At 40.7% G+C, this 24,022-nt stretch overlaps 1 protein-coding gene across 1 annotated transcript in view; it reads right to left on the bottom strand.

Moving 5' to 3' along the window:
* Positions 1 to 24,022, bottom strand: part of EPSTI1 (epithelial stromal interaction 1) — a 49,301-nt gene extending 25,279 nt beyond the window's left edge. The window contains exons 1-6 of the mRNA XM_042806264.1: positions 23,783 to 24,022; positions 12,470 to 12,528; positions 11,523 to 11,606; positions 7,650 to 7,723; positions 6,950 to 7,033; positions 1,194 to 1,267 (exon numbers count right to left, since the gene is read on the bottom strand). Coding sequence (XP_042662198.1) covers positions 1,194 to 1,267; positions 6,950 to 7,033; positions 7,650 to 7,723; positions 11,523 to 11,606; positions 12,470 to 12,528; positions 23,783 to 23,979 — 572 coding nt within the window. The 5' untranslated portion in view covers positions 23,980 to 24,022. The remainder of the gene's footprint in view (positions 1 to 1,193; positions 1,268 to 6,949; positions 7,034 to 7,649; positions 7,724 to 11,522; positions 11,607 to 12,469; positions 12,529 to 23,782) is intronic.

Below are 24,022 nucleotides of genomic sequence, written 5' to 3'. Positions count from 1 at the left end.
GGACAAATAGCAGGCAAAATACCAGTTTCTAGAGAGAAATGTTGGCAATGTATTTAAGGAAAGAGCGGTACCTAAAGCCAAATGGGAAGAAATAAAAGGAAAAAGACAAGAAAGGCTGAGATCAGTGAAAAAGCACTAAAATGTCTATACATTACAGAACAGAGTCTGGGCAAATGATAAAAGTACTGGAGCTACTAGCACGGGAGAAAAGTGACTCCTTTAAAGGTCAAAGAGGAGGAAAGAGCAATCAATCATCCTAAAAACACAGGTGAGTAATTTAAGGAGCCAAAGATAAAAAAGGTAAAGGTGAGTAAACAGCATTGTGTGTTAATTATGTGATATAATTGGTTTGGATCAGTTAAAATTAAAGAAATAGAGTGAACTTGCAAGGTAGGAACTTCATAGCCAATGGAATTAATTATGTCAGGAGTTAAGCCATATCTAAATCTGACACTAAGGCGGTATTCTTGGGAAGCAGGTCTTCACAGAAGATCTCTACACTTAAACTATAGGACTATGCTAAATATTGGAAGTCCTCATTATTTCCACATGGGTAAGATTTCTTTACTAGTCATTAAAAAAAAATGTGTGGAGATGTAATTTAGATCCTGTTTTGATAATTAGTCTTGGATTAAATAATCACATTGATTCAGTCAGAGAAAGAAAGCACAAAGTCAAACCATAATTCACAGTTTTAATTTCAAAGAGCATGTTCTGAGTAGCTAAGAGAAACCTACTGTACCAAATTTCTCACAGAATAAGGTATGGAGGAGGCTTGGAGTATTTCACAGAATCACAGAGTGGTGGGTGTTGGAAGGGACCTCTGGAAGTCATCTCATCCAACCCCCTGCTCAGGCAGGGCCACCTAAAGCCAGCTGCTCAGAACGTTTTAATACCTCCAAGGATAGAGACTGCACAACCTCCCTGGGCGACCTGTGCCCATGCTGAGTCACCCACACAGTAAAAAAGTGTTTCCTGATGTTCAGAAGGAACCTCCTGTGTTTCAGTTTGTACTCATTGCCTCTTGCCCTGAAGTCAAAAGTTTCAATTCAAAAAGTGAAAAAACAGCAACAGAAGACAAAACCCTTCCTGAGCCCCAAACCAGACAAAAGCAAACAAGTAATTAAAAAACCCCAAAACAGAAGAACAAGCAGATGAGGAATTTTAGGTAATATGTTTGAAATTTTACTTACTAAAATTGATCTTCAAGGAACATCTCTCTTCTTTGCATTTCTTGTTGTCTTTTTTTAACTTCAAGCCTCTCTGCCTACAGCATTAAAAACAGGAAAACATACCTGAGATTTCCAGTAAGCCAGAAACAAACACTGATTATTACAGTTCAAGTATTTCAATATTCTGTTTTTTAAAACAATTATAGCATCAGTTGGTTACAGAAGTGACCCAATCTCAAATTTAGAAGTATTCAGACATGACCAAATAGCTCCTACTCAAGAGACCACTCTGAAATAGAAAACCTCACTGTGCTCCTGGCAGACCCACCTATCCTCACAAACGGCCTCATAAACCTCCACAGTTCTCATGCCACAGCACTGTCGGAGCCATCTCTCGGTATAACTGATGCAACATTGGCCCTAGTAAGAAGGTAGAGGACACAAACCACCGCACCAAAGCAGGTGATAGTCTTGTAGCACAGAAAGCACAGTGATACAAGTACATGTAGCTTTGCACATAGACCTGTGGCCTTCAGGAACGTTAGGTACTGGTCAGTTGAATACATGCTAGGACGGATGAAAGTGGGAGACATTTGTATTAAACCAGTGATATTCTGTCTCAGATACCTTGCCCAGTGCAAGAGTCAACCAAATCCCTAACACACAAAACTCCTCTGGAAATCTGGATACCACACAACTGATTAAGTCTCTTAATATAAAATTGCACATAATTTCCAGTGGAAGGGTTGTTTAAGATGCCTCACCCTCCAAATTAAAGTAGAATAAAATGTTAAAATAGAACAGAAACTAGAGAACTTGCTGTAACAGCAGTATGTAGCTCAAGCTAAATTCCAGTCAAAAGGAGGCCAGACAAATGGATTTTTTGACACGTAGGCTGTAGGTAGGTCCAGTGGGAATAGCAGTCAAAAGGCAGCTCAGAGTATTAAAAGCACAAATTAGAGGTGCCAAACCAGATTTCAGCCTTGCTACATGTTGAGCACAAGCTCACACGCTGCGGTTGGTGTGGGGATGCTCCAACAAGAGCTCCCACCCAAGGTTCACAATGACGTTGAGCAAACTGCAAGCTCAGACTGTCACTCTGCTCATCACTCACCCTCAAAATGAGAAAGACTCACTGTTTGGTAACCCAGCAACCAGACATTGCTCTAAACGAAGTGCCCTGGAAATTTCAGACAATATCTTGCAGAGATGAGAAGGGAGCTGTAGGTGGGAATGGCCTGTTTGGTCAGAGCCCCAAGTCAGGGAGCTCCACCTGGGTGGAGGTATTGTGCAAGGCCAGGTAGAATGAGGAGTGTGGTGGTGGTGTGTAAGGAGGAAAGTGGTGTTAGAACAGGGATGTAACACCCACCCCCATAGCTTTCTTCCTGTCCTTTAATCAATAACATTTGAGAAAAATTACAATTCTACTGGCAGTTACTCAATTACTTTGCCTCCAGTGATTGCAGGGTGGGTATTTTTTAATTGGATAAAGAATGACTGTCTGGAAGAGATTTGCAAAACATGTGCAAATTCCTCCTTGGCATGTATTGGATTAAGAAAAAAAATCCTGTCAGATGTCTGAAGATAGGAAAAGAGCCACTATGCTGTGTAACAATATAACCTGTTGGAAGGCAAATGACTTAAGAAGTTTTTATTTGGAAAATGGCAATGGGAAAACAAACAAAAGGAGGAAGATGGTTCTCTGAGTAAGATGTCCTGTTGCTCAATCATTTGACATTCTGAGACAGTAGTAGAATGTATGAAATAGTGATGTAATTAAAAAAAATAATTGAACTAAAGTAAGAATATCACCTCACAGTATAGGTAAATTTCAATGATGTTCAAAAGACATCTTGTTTGCTCCTCCACCCAGAGACAGATTGTTTTTTTAGGTGAAACACTCCCATCCATCTGTTCAATTTAACAATTTACAGGGAAAGAAAGTTAAGAGAAAGAAAGGAAAACTGATGGCATTTATTGTTGTCAAAGGTGATGTTGATACCCTCAAAACACCAGTAATAGCTCCCAGGCTTTTCCCCACCACTGTTCAACACTGTAAGCTTATGTCTTCACCTCTGAAAAAAAAGCATTTGACTTGGGATCCACCACCGTATCACAGGGCTCCTGAAAGTTCAAATCCAAAGCTCACTGGAGTCGCTGTGATCTAGCTCCTAGCTAGAGCAGCACAGTGATACAAAGTTTGATAAATACAATCCATCAATATCACCCCCATCTCCCACTAGATAAAAAAGAAGGAAATCTCCTACAGCTATTCTACCACCAGAATGGTGTCTGAAGAAAACTCCAGCATATTGAAGTTACTTACTTGTGGCTGGTGTGATTTTTTTCTACTCTTGAGGTTTGCTCTGAGCCCCCTGCTTAGGACATGTACAATTGACAGGCAATGGGACTGTGATATTCTCTAACTAATGACAAACTATCAGTAGACATTGCCAAAGCACTCCACATTTGGCACAGTCTTCAAAAATAAAGCCAAGAATGGAACAGCTGTGATATTGAAGGTAAACATGTTGAAAAGCATTAGCAGAAGGTCTGTAAAGTGCCTGGTTTTAACAAATTCCCGAAAAAGGCCATTCATGCTGATTAACACAGTCAAATTAAAGAGCACATGATTTGATAAAGAATAAAATGAAATTACAGCTTATTCTAAATAGGACAGTTTCTAACGATGGAAAGAGTTTTAGTATGCAATGTAAGAGCAAAAGAAAGTTGAAGGCAGTAGAAATACACCGAGTCTTTTCACATCCAAACTTTTGAATATTTTAATATTTAGTCAAGATTTAGAATATCCAAGGAACGGCTAAAGGCAGTGTAACAGGAACAGAGATTGAATGACAGGAAACAGAAGCATCCAGTGCACTGAAGTTATGTTATTTTGTGTCCAGCACAAATGCAGAAAGCTTAAAAACCAGGAAGGCAAATATTAGCAACTTGTTTGTTTTCTTGGGAACTTTGACAGTCCTTTCACCCAAAAGACACAAAGAAAGTTATGGTTCGGTCTGGTCAAAATCTATGATGTGAAGGGCTGCACAAAAGATACCCAACTGCAGACACCTGCTACTAATGAGCAAATAATAATAATGCTACTTCCCATGTACTCCCACGCTTTCTGCAGATCAGACACGCATCTCAGCACTAGGGACAAATACAGAAATAGGGACTCCCCTGCTAACGTTACAAAATCTCTCCAAAATTATTTCAGTGAGCACTTGAGAGATCACTAGCACAGAAGAATATCCAAACTCATGCAGCCTGAGGTTAAGACATGAACAAATCAAAGCAGTCCCAGGACAAGCTGCCTGACATGGAGCGCACGGATCCCAAATCCCATTCACTGCTACACGTGGAGACTTGAGCACTAGTTCACACAAACTGGTCCTGTTGGAACACTGAACGAGGGGGAAGGATCCACTTTTCTTCTCTCTGGGAGTTGGAGAGAGACAAGGTAGATGCCAAGAGCTTTGGTACTCCTGCACCTAACCTTGTGGTTAACTAAAGAATGATAGAGACAGGCAGGTGGGCTTGTACAGATGGTAAGTCAGACCTTCCACGTTTGGCTACTGCTTTGGCAGATACCCAGTTTTCTCTTGGTCACAAAGATAACAGGAGAGTGGATACTGCTTTTCTCTGCAAAACCAGCATTAAAGCAATAACATAAACAGGTCCTCTGTTCATAAGCAGCACTGGCTTACAGTACACCATCCTTACAATCAAGGAAGAGCTGAACCGAGTACCAGAACACATTCTAGTCATTGTGTACTAGTCTCTAGGGCTTCACCATTCATGTTTGTTGGCAAAGTAACTCTCCATCTGTGAAAGTTTCGGGGCCCCCTGCTGATAAAGCTGGCTAGCCACTATCTCCTTTCAGGCTGTCGGACAATTTGATTTTTATTGAATGAATAATAACCTTGAGCAAAAGGACTGGCCAGCAAGAAAAGGCAGCCTGTGAATTTGCAGAAAGACATGCTCTCAGCTGATGCTCTGCAGGTGCAACTGTCTACAAATCTATCACTTTAAAATAAAAGTTCCTCTCCTGTGGTAAAGAGGGCCCGATGTTGGTCATGCCGTACCAGTTCTTTAGGATCCCTTTCCTGTCATCCTCAGATCTTGGGAGCCGTTCATCTGCAGGCAGGGTGAGATAGCCAAATTGACACCTTTTAGTGGCTTTCCAGCATGCTTTTCTTAAAGTCAGAGTTGAATTTTTAATATATAAACATCTTCTAAGCAGAAATCTTCATCAGCTCAATCACTATTGTGGAAGACAACCTGATTAAACAATTCAAATGAAGAGTTCCCTTTCATGCTCCTCTGTTTCGTTTGTTTGCTTTGTGGGTATATGTTTATTTATCCAAATTAAACAGTCTGTCAAAGATGTTTGCCATGATGTTGCATTCTCCTTTAGAAGAAACTGATAGTTACAGTTTTACTAACTACAACTTCTATAAAGATTTTATAATCCGTGGGAGTGAAGGCAAGGAAATTCAAGAGCATGAAAACAAAACTGATACATCAATATTTTTTCTAGGTGTTAACTATCAATTATAGCAGTCTTGTAACATTTTTCTTGTCCAATGCCCAGGGGCAAACAACATATATTTAATAGGTGAATGAAATATAATTAATCCTCTTTCTACTATTGCTATCATCACTGCTTCTGGAGTTATACATGAGCTGGTAACTGTTAATGACATTTTCACATGGTAATATTTATTGCTCCTTTGAGTATTGTGAATGGGCCCAAAGAGTAATGATAACCACTGAAAGACAGGAAACAGACTAACCCTTACCTAGAGGCAATTAAAGCTATTTTTGTTTATGCATGCCCTTGTAAGCCATCCAGTAGTGATGATTTTTTTAATTAACTCTCAGCATTCAGCTTCTGCACAGAAGATCATTTTTACTGTTGTGGAGACAGAACTCGCAAACCTGAAATCTCTCTTTCTCTCATTATTACTGTGCACATCAGTTTCATGCTCCCCCTCTTTTCTATTTTCATTTAAATTCCACGTTACATTCTCAAGTGAGTGCTACTTGGTTTCCACCAAGGAGACATGAATGAATTTTTACAAAGATATATGCAGCACACAGGACAAGAAGATGCTTTGTGAGAATAAGTAGAAAAAACAAACAAATGCAAAATAAAATGGAAGATTTGAAAGTGAGCTGTCATTGATGTCAATATATAGTGAATACTAGAAGGAAAAGTGATCTTTCATATTAACAGTACACCTGGTTGTGCAAGCTCCAGAGGGACTGGAGTGGCATCTAAATTTCAGGGTGCAATCAGGACGATGTAGATAGACTACACTGACCTCTTCATGATTTGGATGCCTATTCCACCATGACAGGCTAGATTTTCCTGGATTTTCCACGTGTACAACAGGCAATTATGGATTTCTATAAGGTCTTTGTTCCATCTGCCACAATCCAACCTTACAGAGGAATGTCATGCCAAAGTGAACTATAAAACCTCTATACACAGCATTAATCCTGACCGTAGAGTTGCCCCTTTCTGCTAACTCTTCAGGATGGATACATCCGAAAGGCTGGAGTTTCTGAAGAGCCAAAGGAACACTCAAGCCCCAAAGAACACCCAAGTCAGGCATCTTTCAGTCAGCCACAAAGAGAAGGAGGACTGGACTTCCTGACTCCTTGATGCAATCTGTGGCTAACATTTAACTTAATTAGCCTGTTCCATGTAGTTCAGCAAAATCAAGAAAGACACGGATTTTGCTATATGCAGTAACTATGTTTACCTTTTCTCTCTGAATTGCTTTCTTTTTCAGGATTTCAGCTTCTTCAGCTGCTTTTTTTGCTTTTACACATTCTTCTCTTTTGCACTGTATGACGTAAGCATAGAAAATTATTTTACATATGTACGTATACAAATTATACATATGGTAACTTGACCTGACTCCTGTACTGCACATCTTTCAAATCTTATGCGTGTTTAGTTTACAGAATTTTTTCTTAAAATGAGGCACTGAATAAAGCAGGCTGTGCACCAGCTACTCCAATATTGGCTTTACAAAAACTGAGAAATCTAGGACTGATAAATGGGCATCTATCCAAGGAATCACACAGCTGATTGATAACTTACAAGCATTTATGACTTTTATAACAGGAACGTTTCTACATAAGCACTGGATGGGTGGTACATTGATCAGTGAGTCAAAGTGGCAACATGCTGGAAGACACAGCAAGACACAGAAGTGGCTTTACAACTGTACTGGTTATCATTTTAGATACGATCTGCGATACACGCTGCTACATATTTATAGCCAGATTTCTCATTTTCTTTGGTGCAGAACATTTGATACTGGTTTTCTTCTGCTTCCTTCAGGTTTCATGACTTTCTTTTGTCAAGCAACTGTGAGTTAATTTTATAGTCATATGAAACACTTCGTGAAAAGCTTTTTTTGAGTTCTTAAAATAAACAGATTTATTCTTCCTGACCTTTTGTTGGTATTTAGATTGCATGAGCATCATTTGCTGTTTTTGCCTTGCTTGAGCCTCTGATTCCTTTCCACCTTAAAAAAAAAAAAAAAAAAAGTATAAATTGCATTTTGCATGAGCATTTTAAGTTCAAATGCCAGTCATTTCAGAATAGAGCAATACAACAGATTAGATGTATGCATATACAGGAAATTTTTCATAATTACCGTAGCTGTCTGACATTAAAGAGAACAGATAGGAGACCTTTTTGATCATTTTACCCATCCGTCAAAAGCACTAGCTTGTTATTTACAGAGCATCCACTGTATCATCCACTCTCCCAGCAAATATGTCCTACAGTATATGATCAGTTTACCGACAAACCATGCTATTTTCAGAAAATCAGTCACGCTTCGCAGGTGAGTCTTCATTTTCAGATCCAGCCCTCCCCAACTTTGCTCAGTTTGTCACACACACATACATACAGAGTCAGAAATTTTATTGCCAAAAAGTTTCTCTTTTATCAAATTTAGGAACTTGAAGTCTACCAGATCTAATGGGATACAATCATTTGAATATCTTCTAATTAATGTCTTGGGGCTTGAGGAAGAATTCCCTTTCAGAAATAGAAATCAAAGCCTTTTCCCAGAGACCTCATATTTGTATCCAAGTAGCAAATGCTGCCCTTTCCAAAGGCACAGGCTCTCTTTTGAGAGCATCTGAAGCTCTGACCATAATGTTCAGCCTTCAATTAAAAACAAACAAACAAACAAACAACAACCCACAAAAAAAAAAACAAAAAAAACAACAACCAACCAAACTAAAAAACAAAACAAAACAAAACAAAACAAAACAAAACAAAAAAAAAAAACAGCCACACAGAGAAAATTATAATAGGTCTTAAGGGATGGAGGGAGTGTGTTTGATTCTATTATTCTGCTTTACTATTTTCCAAAGTATTTTCTTGTTTTGGGAAAGTCAGTAATTCATTGCCTCAGTTGTTGCAAAGAACAACAGCAGTCCCCAACCCATTCTGAGGATGAGGGCTGTATATGCACCCAGTGTTTTTCTGAGAAGTTCCCTGGTACGTGACCATTAATTCTACAGAAGAAGCTGGGCTGATCTGTGCGACCTGAGGTGCCTGAAATGTAAGACAAGTATACTAGAAATTTTAGGAGGGATCACTCTTGACGATGTAGCTTTCTCTGATTACTAATGGAAGGTAACTAATCTTTAAGTGCTTCTGTGAGGTTCAGTGAATGGGAGATCAATTCCCTAAGTGTGGTAACATTTTTATGCACACAAATAACCCCATAAATTTAAGCTCTCAAGAAAGACTGGCCATACAGTATACAAGCAACAAGCTTACAGTAGCAATAAGCATACAGTTGGCATTGTAGAGTGTCTTCTCCCCAGGTCTGGGAAATAAAATTGCTACTAAATAAGTTTTGAAATCTTTTGGAAGCTTGATCGTTCTTTCTTTCTAGCCTTTTATTGGCAACATTTAACACTCTTGTGTTCACTGTACTTTTCTACATGTACTGCTGGACATTGGCTCTAAACAAGGATTTTTCTGATCATTATTAGCCACTGCCTGTAGCCGTTCAGCCAGGTTTAATTCATTCAAGTTGGCTTGGCTGTAATTTGTCAAATGTTTCACTGAAGTCAGAGTATGTTGTGACTGGCTTTATATAATATGGTCAAAAAAGAAGCCATTGCATTTATCAGGCATGATTTGTTGCTCCATTCAGTGCTTAGGAAGGACGGTGGAACTTTGCATCCCTCATTGCTCTCATCCCTCCATGATACCTGAAAATTTGCCAATCAAATATTACAGAGTTGAAATCCAGAATACTTCTTTCCCTAAGGAAAGCACAAGCATTAAGAAACTTCAACTTTAAGGATTCCCTGGTGATTTGGACTGGATGTGTAGTCTCTTAAAATCACTCTGAGAAAATAACATAGGATACTTTTTTACCTTCATGAGTACCTACAGTTGTGAAATTAGAGATGCCACTTACATTTTTTTTTTTCTCCTTCCTTAAGCTCTCTTCTGTTCTAAATTTGTTCCTGTGGGAATTATAAGATCTAATAATCTTTGCACCTTACCTCTTTTCAGAGGCACTGAACATAGTCCATGTGTCTCGGTCTCCAGGGGTCTCTTTGAGTGGCAGCTAGACAGTGACTGAAGAGTTCATATAATGTCCTTGAATTATTTCAGCTTTTTTTTGCCCTTTTTTTTTTTTTTTCTCTCTCTCTCTTAATTCTTCTTCCCCAATAATTTTTTTAAATGCAGTGGGACCAGAAGTTAAGACTATCCACTCTTAAGTCACTGTGGGTTTGCCACCATGTCCCCAGTCATGCAGGCAGCCTGCACACGTTCTACATAGACACCACACACCAAATTTCTGTTTTCAGATTTCACTTTCTTCAGCAAAAAGCTTTGTGGTCCTCTTGGGACAGAATTATGTCTTCTAGGAACAGCTCAGAGGCAAGAAACAGCTAGCGTGTATGAGAACTCACAAAGAGCATGTCTGGCCACACGACTGCACATGATGGTGGGAATACAGGGCATTACACCAACTTGCAAAGGTAGGATAAGCACTGCAAACAACCAGGACTTAGACTGCAGGGCAAAACAAACATGTGGGACCAGTATCACCCTGATCACAAAAACAAATCTGGGCTGGAGTCAGTTCAAATTCCTCCATCTCCCACCTGATATCTATTTTTATTCACAGTACACCACCCCAAACTTATGTTGTATAGCATGGCAAAGAAAGAACTTAATTCCCAGGTCAAGGCAGACAACAGCCTGCACTGTGCACCTCAAATTCTCCTGTGGCAGACAAGGGAAGGAAGGAGAGATCTAGATTTACAAAACTAATAAAAGCATCATTATAATCATTCACTTTGTCAGAATCAATTCTCTCCCATTTCTATTAGTGCAGTTCCTCAAGGTCATCCCATTTTTGCTGCACAGTATCCTCATCATGTTCTATACAGATGATGCTTTCAAGTTTTGTCTTGTCAGCAAGTTTCATCAGCTTTCTCCTGCTTTTTGTGCCAAAGACATTAAAGAAAGATACTAGAACAAGATAGGTCTGAAGACTGGTACTTGAAAAACACTTATAATAACCTTCCTCTCGCTTCAGCACAACCTGCAGTCCTATTCTCTGTACAAGATTGGAGGTGGGTTGGCTTGAGGTTTTTTTGTCTTTTTTTTTTTTTTTTTTTTAATAATTAACTCCCAAATAGCACTAAATTAAATGTTTTATAGTGGTTACAGTTGAAAAGATCTCCTATGGTTTTTCTCACTTGTCTAGGAAAAAAGTTGGTTATCTTATCAGACACATCAGTTCAGTTCAGGGTGACTTAAGTTCCTGTGGTTTTTTATCCTGTTTTTTATTTACCCGTCTCTGATGTTATTTTTACAAAATTGGTTATACAGAAACTCAGGCACATTTAGTCAGCAGTCAGGAAAGCACACGTACTGGCCACTAACACAGAGGACTTTTCTTATAGGTAACTGGAGGGTCTCCAACACATGCTGTCCATCTGCACGCTAATGCCAAGTGTGCACCTCCTCAGAGACATCAACCACAGACAATGTCACCAGCAGGAGGGATAATCCACTTGTTTTTCCCAATTGTTAGTATAAATTTTCTACACTGATCTTGACGGGTTTCTTGAGTGACAATCTATGCTGTTTTGTTTCAAAAACATCTTTATTGCCACGACCATCAAAAGCACAGAGCACATACGGTAGGCTCATGTTAGCCTTTAATGACAGTGAATCTCTTTAATAAGTAGCATGTGGAGAAAAGTGAAAAACATCTCATGTCCTGGAAAATAAAATTTTGCAATTCATAATAGTTGATTTATATGTCTTACCCAGTCTCTGTGGAACCAACTTAATTGGCCCTGGCCTGTGGTCTTCCTTCCACTTCTCCAGGTCATCTAGTTCTTTCTTAGCAACTGAGCAGGCACAAAAAGAAACAAATATATGGACGTTAGAGGCAACACTAAAAAGCGGGCAGTATCACTAATTGTATGTAACCCTGAAGACACATCCAGGAACAGACAAACTTGTTCTCAAGGGGTGCAGACACCCCCCCAGGACGTTACGCAGTCACTGCAATGATAGCTAACAAGGCAAACATTTTGCCTAACTCAAGACTGTATGGTGAGCAAAACTTAGGACTCAGCCCCAAAAGCAAAACAAAAAACAGCTAAAGGACTGCTAATAGATTGCTTTTTAACACCTGGGAACCTGTAGGTAAATGCCACAGTACTTACTCCTGCAGGTAAAGCAGAAGTTACGATTACGATGTTATTGCTGCATGGAGGGAAATGCTTGAGATGTAACACTCCTCAGTGGGGAAATGAAGAATAAGTAATTTTCCCTCCCAACCACATGGTCCCTAAATAAAAAGCAGGAGGAATACATGATTCAGCTTCAAATTAAGACACTTCAATACAGTTGTCCACATATGAGATGGGTGGCAAGTTCCCAGTGTAGTTGGTAGAAGTCTAGTCAATACAGCCAGGGACGCCAGCCATATGCTCGAAGATGGCTGGTTGATTAAACTGCTCTCTCAAGTCAACTGACAGAAGAAAGACCCCACTAATTCCTTTCAATAGCAAGGCCCACAAAGGCTACAAAGATGAGCCTTGTTTTACGGTAGTACTTCAGTTGCTCTAGAAGCTCACTTTACTCTTACTAAACTCAACATGAACCATAAAATGAGGATAAAAGTTGCAAGGGCAATAAAGCACACAAACTCCTAAACTTATTCAAGTAGAAATAATGTATTATCATATTAGACAACTCAACTTACTTTGCTGCAACTGGTTCCTTCTGGTTTCGTTTGGAGTTATCAAGACATATGGGCCAACACTAAAATGAAAGATAACACACTCTTATTTTTAGTGTCTACAGAAAACCAGGACTAGGAGGAGGTTCATTCATCAGCAAGGTCAGTTTTCTGTTGTAGTAGCAAATAACTTCATATCAAAACTGGTATTCAGCTCTCCATGAATTTTTGGCAAACACTTTAGAAATACTTGTTATATTTGGCATTGGCTGCAAATACCAAGGATAACATTTTCAGAAAATTTTAGCATAGCCTTCACTTTCCTCATTCAAGTCTCACTCTAGTCTGCTGACCTCAAATTTCAGCCATTTCAAATCAGATCACTCCTTTGTATCAAAATGTTCCACGTGGTAGATGACTACTTCCACGGCTTCCTCAAGCACAGAGGAAGACCATTGTCTACTGGGAGGATCACTGGTGCTGACGGTCTCACACCATACCTCAAGGGCACCAAGCACCTTGTGGATTTAGGCAGTCTGCCTCTGCCCAAGTGTTGTCCAAGGAGCATGCTAAATCATACTCTTTGTGATGGACCCGGGTGACTTGCTCTCCGTCTGAGCCTCAGTTTCCTTGTCAGTTTTGTGTGTGTCAGGCACCGGGAATTCCTTGGGCATATTTATCTTGCTGTCATGCCTAAGGTGCAACTCACTTGAATCAGGACAAAGGCCTTGTTTTGCTAGACTTAATTCAAAATCCAGCTGCTGTCTCAAGGTGCTATCAATCTAACTTGACAGCAAAGAAGCAGGACAGGGTTCAGAGTGTATTAGAGACTCGAGGTGATCAAAAGAGTGATGAAAACATGTCAGTTAGTTACACTTGGAGAAAACAATGTTTTATCTACACAGCGCATTGTGTGGGTATGAGTTTACACTGCTCCCACTCAGCAGAAGCTGAGCCACGAGGGTGAAGGTTTACTAGAGACACACTAAACACCAATTGGCTCCACGTATCAGTGTAAGCTCACATCTCTCTGCAGCATTTGGTAGGGTTTTATCTGCACGTGTGGGCACAAATATTTAATCTGACTTCATTGCGAGGAAGGCCCAAGGAGAAGAGCAGAAAACAAAGAATGAGGGGTGAAGCTTAAGCCTCTCAAAAGAAAAAAGGGACACAGAGGGTGGCTAGAGGACAAGCTAGGAAGCAAAGAGAGCACAGCTGGATGTGAAAAAGTAATAAGACAATGAGGCCCAAGACTAAGGCTAAAAAGGGGAATGAAAATCACGCAGAGATCAAAGTGCAAAAAGCTGCCTGCTGCCATATCACTGTAATTCAAGGTTTGAGAAGGAAAGTATTTCTATCCAATTACCTCTTTCTCTTTGAAGACTTATTCTAGGAGGACGTGGATTAATTTATGAGATTAAACTAATAAAGATAGAGCTGCAAGCTTTAATGGTGCCGTTTAATGCGATCCTTTTCCTTCCCACCAGCTTACTCTGGTGCCTGTGAGACTGTTTTTCACCTCTCCACCCTCAAAGGCTGGAGCTAAGACAGCAGCAATGCCCCGCTGGCATTCACAGCACAGCTGCAATAGTTACTTAAAAGAAGTTCTGACGACCCATCTTGCTTATGGCATAAGATTCCTCATCACTGATGGTTTTTCAGAGTTTTCTTTATTTGACTGAGTAGTAGCATTTACAATTTATCCCAAACTGCCTTTCACAAGCTTCTGGACAGTTTATCAGTTTCAAGATTTATTTTTTTTTAGTAGTTTTTCTTGGCTGTTTCATATTAATATCATATTTCTCTCAAGTTCATAAACAATTATTAAGTACCTTTTACACTCCTCTCCCTCTCTCAGTGAAAAAAATGGCTGGAACTGTGTTGCAAGACTGCACGTTTTCCCCACCAAGAACATCAGTGCATCTCAGACATCACTCTTCTTCACAACACTAGAGGGCAGAAGAATTTTTATATCATCTGATGTATGTGATGACTTCAGTTTTTGTTTTAAATTAGGAATTGAAAGGACGGACCACTTCACATCTGCACATCTGCACATGTATGAGAAGTCGTGGTATCAAATCTAGCCCTTACGCTATGAATAATTTTCTTTATCTGCTTCTGTTTTTTGGCTGGAAGGGTCAGAGGCCAGGAGGCCAGGTGGGGGCCACACTTATGACATCTGATTGTGGTCATTATCCAGGATCTCAGAAGGATGGCACGTGAAATATAGCAAAGATCCATCAGCTTACGAAAGGGGTAAAGGTGACAAGACACTTACTGCCAGGGAAAGCTCTGCTCTGTTTTCCAAAGAGTGGCTTAAGAGTCATTGTGGTTAAAAGAGTGTTTACTTAAAGGCCAATTTGGTTTCCACATTATTGAAATAAAGGCAAAGAGAAAAGAAAATGAGGATGTCAAGTCTCCAGTGGGGGACGGAAATAGAGAAGAGGACATACCAACTTTTGGCTGTCTTTTACCTAGTGCTTATACTACATGCTTTGTTTTAGTCCAAGTTAACAAAAAAACAAAACAAAACAAAAACAAACAAACAAAAAAACAAACAAACAAAAAAAAACAGAACCAAAACATTAGTGAGTTTACTTAATTTTATAGTGTTCACCTTGGTCTCTGGAAAGATAGATATGCAGCAGTGTAGCTGTGGGTATTGGGATCAGGGGGAAGGAAAAGTGAGCACATGGTAAGCTTCTTGTTAGGTGGGTGAAAGTCAGGGTAGGAACTGGTCCTTGCTATTCAAGCCTACATCAGGAAAGGAGCCAGATGAGCTGTTGCCCAAGACTCCACTTGCCCTACCAGTTCTAACGCTAAAATTAAAATCTGCACCTAGCAACCCTTATTTTCTTAAGACTTTTTTGAAGGAAAGAAAGTTAATGCAAAAACCCGCCATCAGCTTTCACCTTGTGTTTTTAGCCAGTTTGGGGGATATTGCATGTCATTTCTCTGTTTAGACAAAACCTCTGATCCAGGACAGCCTCTAAAACCAGCTACAGCCTGCCAATTTAATATTCCAATCAGTTCCTGAGTTGCCACAGTAGCCATAAGTCTGGAGAAAATTATCCTACTTACCTGGGTAGCAATTAAGGAAATGTGAAGATTAGAAGCTATCAGTGGTGTGCAGACTTTTTGTACTTTATACCAATATACAAAGTGCTTCAGAATCCACAGCCAGAAAGAATTAGAAGTAAAGAATTAATGATAAAGAATTTAACTTTACAGGTTCCCTAATAATGGCTCTTACTGTTATATGACTTAAGCCTATCTTTGATGTAGGGCTGTTTTATAAATAAAAATATAGAAGACACCAAAGGAGGCAGGGAGAACATCTTATCCAGGTCCTATCTTTTCAAAAAAGAGAAACAAATAATCTTCTACCTTTATAGATCATATTAATCTTGATGAGACTTTTTTTGGTTTATTTGCTCCACAGAAAATGGGAATGTATTGACTAATTACACAAACTGAACAGATATTAACAGGAGTAAGAAAGTTATAACCCAATAAGAGAATGTTTCTGTATTGAAATAAAATGAAAAAGCAACCTGATATGATTTTACAAACAGATAGACATCAAATACCACAGTAGTCGTCAGATAAATACCTATATAATAATATATATAAATAGACGGATATAGAAACATTTCAGTCAGGAGAAAAATGCAATACAGTCATAGAAAATCTGAAAAGACAGTTTACAGTTTGAGAGATCGGCAACAAACGGAACACCATGTCTGCAATCTTGAATTCTGAATCCTGTGTGTAACTCTACTCATCTAACTAGCACCACTCAAGGACACTTTTTCAATGCTTTCAGGGTATAAACCATAGAAACCTTTGTTCTGCTTTCTTTCAGGTTTGTATAAAATAATTTCTAAAATTGAAAAAGCACGTAAGAACTGCAGTTCACCAATAACGTTTTTTGCAGAGCTGTGCCCTTCAGTTTTTCTTCAAACCCGCTCCAGCCACCTACCACTGGGGAGCTTTCCAAATGAACTGTGAAATAGTTTAAAGAGTTACAAAAGTAATGGCTGTTATAAACTATTTCCAGTTCCACTGTGTTTTATACTGCTGGTGCATCGGTACATGAATGCTACAAAGCTGAAAGCTAAATATTTCGCTCTGCTGGGCAATGTTCTCTGTGTAAGACAGAAACCAAGGAGAGTCTGGTTGGAGAGCAACACAAATGACTAAAGCTTGGGAAAAAGACCTGGGCAGGTTCAGTCTGAAGGAAAGACTCAAGGGAAGATGGAGGTGAAATACTGCATTAAATTACATGGTAAGACTCAATTTAAAAGAGAAAAGTAACCAAACTGCCAAAGACAATTGGTGAATCTCCTTCAAAGATATGCTAACCTGAACTTTGCATTCAATTATCAGGAATCGCTTTAAAAGCCGTCAAGTCCACATCACCACAAAGTTTTGTTTTCATCAGTGCGGAGCTGCGGAGGAACGGCACGCCGAGACGGACTCAATGTGGGTGATAGAGCATCATATATCGTATTTTTTTATTGGTCCAGGGTACATATATTTATACAGACAACGATAATTATTATGCCTACTAGTCACTAGCTGACTGGCTTAAGCTCTAAAGGTCGTATTCGCACGGTCCACCTACTTGCAGTTAGCTAACAGCACAAGCTTCTCAAAACACTAAGTTTCTCAGGCCACTATTTCTAATTCCTCTTAACCTGTTTTTGACACACCACGGTACACAGGGCCGAAGCGTCCTTCACATTCTTCATGTATCAGCAGCTGCAGGCAAACCCTAGGGAGGCCCAGCATCAGCCCCTAGAACAGGCTCTGATCGTACAACTGCTCGGTGGGCTCAGGACCCTTCTCTCTGAGCCATTCTCCAACACATCAGGGCTCCCATGCCTGATGGATCAGCCATGTGCTGCTAAGCACTGCAGAAGCAGCCAAATCAGCGGACTACAAAATGCCAAATCCCAGCCAGTAGACAACTGTCTCACAGGTATCCCTATTTCGCAATGCACCCATGGCCAGATGTTAATGATAACTGACAGCCACAGTTCTAGACCTTAGTCAAGCAACATGCTCTGTGCCCCAGCGGTGCTGTAAGCAGAGCTCTGGGAGGGTGTGCAAGCCTAACGTACAGGCTTGGGGCTCTGGTTTTCCATCTCTACCAGCAGCAGCATCTTACCAGTTTGCAGCTCAGAGATAGAAGTGAATTACTGGGGCTTAACATTATATACTGTCTGACTGATCCTAGCTGCGTGTATGTTCTTAACACGAGAGGCAGAAGATAAACTGCATTAGCAGAGAATGTTTGTCATCAAAAGTCTGTGTTCATGGATTTTGTCCTGTGTTTGCCACAGGCTAGGAGCGCACTTAATTACCACATTTCAGCTGATATCTGGAAGCTTATTAATCCGGGGTAACTCACTTCTGCATCTGGTCCCTCTGGTTAGCTAAAGCTTTCATTAAAACGGCCAACATTTTTGCCATATTGAGGCCTCAGGATGAAACAAAGAGTTAAATCCTGCAAAAGTGAACTTGCACAGAGAAAGAGAGGGAAGGAAAACAGCAGCAGATAGAGGCCGAGGAGAAGGTATGAGTCAGAAACAAGCAGAAAAGCTACAGACCTGTGGTTCTGCTATTGGCACCCAAATCTCAATTCTCCAGTACCCACAAGATTGTAGAAAAATTCCTGAAGTTAAAATTTGGTCCAAAGAGTAAAACTGAACTCAGAATTGAATTTCCAAGAGTTAAAATGTGGCTCAGATTCAGCAGCTTGGTTTGGGCTCAGAATGTGACGGCACATCAGAAAGAGCAGCAGGTGCTTCAGCCAGCATCCCGTTTTGGATGATCTAAGCCACCTTTTAAAGCTCCAAGGAAATTGTCATAGTGATGGATCAAATCAGGGAGCCAAGGGATAGCTCTCAGCCCAAACTCGGCTCACAGCACAGCTTTCTCTCTTCCCTGAAAACGCTAACATGCCATTAGTCAGCATAAGCTTGTGGGCAGACTACGCCGACGGGAGAGAGTTCGCTGTGGCAGTGTGGTAGACGAACATCAGACCCAACAAAGTCTATGAAGTCAAACAGGGCCATGTTTATGCTGTCCCCGGGCCCCAAAGCAGCTCCGTTAGCCCAGCACAGTGCCAGGGATGCAGCGGGGGGGGGCAGAGCCAGCTGGAGCACCTGGTAATCGCTAGCCGTGAGGAGCACAGAGCATCCATACGCCGGGACGACCAGGCACTGGGCTTGGCAACGCCAGCGCTGAGCCAAGCGACCTCCCGCAGAGGCGACCGTGTGTTGTGCGTCAGGCTTGCCAGCGTGCCCGGAGAGCTGAGCAGGTCAAACGCTGTGTCACATGGAGATTAAGACTTAAACTAGTGGCACATTCATCTCTGCTTCCCCCACTTTCTTTTCAACGGTACCACATGGAGATTAAGACTTAAACTAGTGGCACGTTCATCTCTGCTTCCCCAACTTTCTTTTCAACGGTATCACATGGAGATTAAGACTTAAACTAGTGGCACGTTCATCTCTGCTTCCCCAACTTTCTTTTCAACGGTATCACATGGAGATTAAGACTTAAAACTAGTGGCACGTTCATCTCTGCTTCCCCCACTTTCTTTTCAACGGTACCACATGGAGATTAAGACTTAAACTAGTGGCACGTTCATCTCTGCTTCCCCAACTTTCTTTTCAACGGTATCACATGGAGATTAAGACTTAAAACTAGTGGCACGTTCATCTCTGCTTCCCCAACTTTCTTTTCAACGGTATCACATGGAGATTAAGACTTAAAACTAGTGGCACGTTCATCTCTGCTTCCCCCACTTTCTTTTCAACGGTACCACATGGAGATTAAGATTTTAAACTAGTGGCACGTTCATCTCTGCTTCCCCCACTTTCTTTTCAACGGTATCACATGGAGATTAAGACTTAAACTAGTGGCACGTTCATCTCTGCTTCCCCAACTTTCTTTTCAACGGTATCACATGGAGATTAAGACTTAAACTAGTGGCACGTTCATCTCTGCTTCCCCAACTTTCTTTTCAACGGTACCACATGGAGATTAAGACTTAAAACTAGTGGCACGTTCATCTCTGCTTCCCCAACTTTCTTTTCAACGGTATCACATGGAGATTAAGACTTAAAACTAGTGGCACATTCATCTCTGCTTCCCCCACTTTCTTTTCAACGGTACCACATGGAGATTAAGACTTAAACTAGTGGCACGTTCATCTCTGCTTCCCCAACTTTCTTTTCAACGGTATCACATGGAGATTAAGACTTAAACTAGTGGCACGTTCATCTCTGCTTCCCCAACTTTCTTTTCAACGGTATCACATGGAGATTAAGACTTAAACTAGTGGCACGTTCATCTCTGCTTCCCCAACTTTCTTTTCAATGGTATCACATGGAGATTAAGACTTAAACTAGTGGCACGTTCATCTCTGCTTCCCCCACCTTCTTTTCAACGGTGTACTTCTTCCTCCTCTGCCTCTGCACCACAGTATTTGTTATCTTTTTATTGCCCCTGTCCAAACACAGGTTCCTCCCCTATGTTCCTTAATGTCTCACCACAGCCCCTTATCAAGCTAACATGTCGGGGCTTGTGCACATCAAGATCTTCCAAGGAAGCTTTCTAACACAGGAGTGAGGAGGACTTCTAGGAACACAGCAAGCCCCACAGTCCACACTAACAGAGATCTTACTGCGCAGTTATCCTCTTATGTAGACCCTGCCACCAAACGCTTGGCTGGAGACAAGGCTGGCTGCTGACCACAGCGAAGCTGGGCACCTCTGAATCGTCCCACTGGGCTGTAAAAATTAGGACATCAGCCTGAAAGATAGAGAGTTGGGAGATTTCTCCCGTGCAGCAAATGCAGAGCTCAACTCGAAACAGACTGTTCATAATTCAGATTACCCTTCCAGCAATTCCACTTGTGTCAGGGCAGCGGGCAAAACAAGCGTTTTGCTAAACATTCACCTCCAGTTCCATAGACTAATTTGGTATTTTTAAATAGAAATCTCAGATAATGAAAGAAAATAAAATTTTCAGAAGAACTGCTATGTATACTCTATTAGCAAAAGATTGAGAGGTCTTACAATACCGTAGATACTATTTTTTTAAAATTCGAGATGAAGATTGGAAAAGGAAGGAAAGAAAGCCCTGATGGATTTGGCTCCGACTGTCAAAGAATACAATTTTCTGAGTGAAGCATTCTAGTAACTCTGTTCTCTTTTCACACAAAATGATGAGGGACTGTTACCAGCTGTGTGACAATATTTCTTCAGATTTTATTATTTTGAATTTGAGCTTTTTAATGGATGTTACCAGAACCAGTATTATTCTTGCCAGCTTTAAATGTGTCAAGGACAGACGGCTGAACGGGGGCAGCATTTTCTTTTTCAGGCACCTAATTTCCCCTCTTTCCTCCACCTTTTCTTCTGTACAGACTTTTGTTTCTGAATAGACATGAACAGGGACAACTTGGGAATTCACTTTCTACAAGTTAATTTCATGGCACTTAGCAGACAAAGTGAAGTAACTTAAATGCAAGCTTATTATTATAAGCAGTTTCAAGCACTTGTCATCCTCGTGATTTTTTCTCCATGGCCTGAAACCACATCCTATATATAACTGAAGGGGGGATGTGCAAAGTCTCATTTCAGTTTTGCATTTGAACAAGTATTTTTGTTAACTTAATTAGGACCATTTTATTATCACTTCTCAGTCTCAACGCATCATATATGGGCTTTTCTAAAGCAAGAGAAAAATTACCCTCTAATACCAGTTGCCCACCTTGTACTTTTCAATAGTCATCCAAATATTGACTATTGGATGAGACTACAACATGCCATGTCCCATACATCTTTCATGTGTCTAGTCTACATGAAAGGTCACCTGCTCCCACCCCAAGATAGTGCTAAGGTGTTTTCCCACTCCCTTTTGCTCTGAAGCAAAGCCTGAGACAGAGTTTGCATGGAAACAACTCACACAAAGGCTTCAAAAGAGACTCCAACTCCTGCTTTGTTGGCAGCAAAACCGTACCCTAGCTGTTTCCAAAAAAAAAGCAAGCAGCACATAAGTTGGAATAGAGCCACTCCTTGGCACAGAGGTATCATACTTGGGCCTTTCATGTTCCCTCTGCTACGCATATTCCAGAAAGCCTTCTAGGTTAATGCTAGGCTGTGGAAGTTTTCTTCTACTGAACCCTGTGCCTTCAGTTCCGCAACTGCTCTGCTCAACCCTTGGTTATCCCAGAGACTGAAAACCTGGACTACTCTGAGGGTGTCCTAGTATTTAAAGTTCATGTTCAAAAGGATTGATGGCTAAAAGGCCGGTTCAGCTTTATCACTGCTGAAACGATATTTTAATCTGACATCTTTCTTGAAACATAACTTGAAATAACAGAACACAGATATAATAATGAATGTAACATTAACATTTTGTTTTAAGAATAAAGATCTCCCCTTGTCTGCTTCAGCACTTCAGAGACCTTCTACTACTTTAATACAGGTTAGTTAAGGAAATCACAGTTTAAGTATCTTCATCTCCTTCAAACTGACTGCTAGCATCCCACTCCTTCAGGGAAGAGAGTAAATGCCATTTGCGTTCACTTATTTTTCTGAGTATTTCCTTCCAACTCATATTACATGGTTTCTGTTTGAATGTGCCTTTCCCTCGTCCCTCCTTCTCATTAACTACATACCAATGCAGAGTGTAATTTGAACACCCCAGGTTTAGGAATTAATTCTTTGTTAAAACTTTATGAAGACACAGAGAGAATCTTTTGTATCACATCACAAAAAACATTAAGCACACAGTCCTTGCAGTAGATGAACACAAGCTTTCTCTCTGCAAGCATCATACAAAGATGAAAAAGGGGACAGGTCTTTAAATTATTCTTCACTAAAAGCTTACTTAGTTTTAGGGGGGATCCCATCATCCAGTCAGAATCTGTGTGAATAAATTTGTCCTAGCTTTAAATTCTGCAGGGAGCTCCGGCTAACGAACTGATTAAGTATTTACCTAAACTGTACCAGGGGATTTGTATCCCATCCCAAATCTGGGCAAAGACAGTTATACCAATGGGAAAACTCCCACCATCCACGTCCCCTCCGCCCCCCCCAAAAAAGGAAAAAAAAAAAATGCACGTAGCACAAATATGTAAGCTAACTAGGACTGCTCTCACTCTACTGTGGATATATGCTACAGTGAGGGCAGGCAAGACAGAGGGTCTTTCATGTTTGGAAGTGGCAGAAAATAAACATAGATTGTAACTCAGGAAAGGCTGTTTGCTCTCCTGAAAGTCAGTCATTAAAGCACTGACAGATTTCAAAGCTACCCAGCTCTTAATAGTCCCTGTATCATTACTACCTAGTAGGCAAGCATTCATGGGTCACAATGGAAAGCTGCTGACTGCTGCTTGCAATCAGCAGCCTGCCACCTCTTTCACAGTGTGGCTCCACCTTCTTCATCCAGAAAAAAAAAAAAAGGAAAGGAAACTGAAACAGCCTTCAGTTTCTGTCAGCTGTGCTTTGAATGACGGGGGAAAAAAAAAGCAAGCTAAGCAAACTCAGCATATAATAATAATAGCATTACATGCACTGTTACTAACAGCTCAGAAAAAAAGCGCATTTGAGGAAAAAGACTATAAACAATTAGCTTTGGTCAGCTAAGTATATATCTGTTAAGCACATGCATAAAATACATACACAATGCTCTCTGTTTCTATTCTGTACTATATCTGCAAGCTAGAGCTCACACAAACTAATTGTCATTGGAAAACCAGAGACAGACTGAGCATAGATCCCAATAAAGCTTAAAATGAAATTGAGGGCTGAAGCTTTGTCTTTACTTTTGTCAGCATGAAGTTGTTGGAAGCTGCTCTGTGTCCTGGATTGCATTCAGATCAGCGCTGGAACACAGCCTGCATCCATCTCTTAAGCCAAATGAAGTATTTTTAGACTTTCCAGGATGAAAAATTAGGAAACAGAAAACAGGGAGCTAGAATCAGATTTGAAATTTCACTGTGAAAGATGCCAAGAAACAGACACCACGTACACCAATACCAAATATACAGAACCGGCCACTGCTATCACCAGAGGCGTAAGCCACGCTATCAGGAAACCTGCCAGAACCACTCAGGTCCCCTGTAGGAAGAGCCATTCATAGGTGGGCTTCAGGCTGATCCCAGGTGGCTCCAAGAGGATGAGGATATGCTTCTTGTGTGCCCAGTCCCATTCACAGGCTCTCTAGAAAGTATTTCCCCCTTTGAAAGTGCACACCTGGAAAACAGGCACCTGATATACATAACACCATCTCAGACCCCTTGTTACTTACCACTGCTCTCGCTGTTGTTGGTAGACCGATGCTTGGCCACTTTGCTCCTCTTCAGATGTTGTCAGCCTCTGGGGGTTTTCAGCCTTCTCTGTTTTATTGTTGGCATCCCAGAGGTAACGCTCAGAGGAAAACCGGGTACCGGAGGCAGCAGCCGCCCTGTACCTGCTGCCTTCCCTCCCTCCTCTGATCCCAGACATTGCTTCAGGAGTACCTTGCCTTACCAGAAAGGAGTATTGCCAC

This window comes from Tyto alba, unplaced genomic scaffold (genome assembly GCF_018691265.1).
Source record: "Tyto alba isolate M040663 unplaced genomic scaffold, T.alba_DEE_v4.0 Super-Scaffold_45, whole genome shotgun sequence".
Lineage (NCBI taxonomy): Eukaryota > Metazoa > Chordata > Aves > Strigiformes > Tytonidae > Tyto > Tyto alba.
Note: the sequence above shows the minus strand (reverse complement) of the source record. Positions and strands in the feature narration are given on the sequence as shown.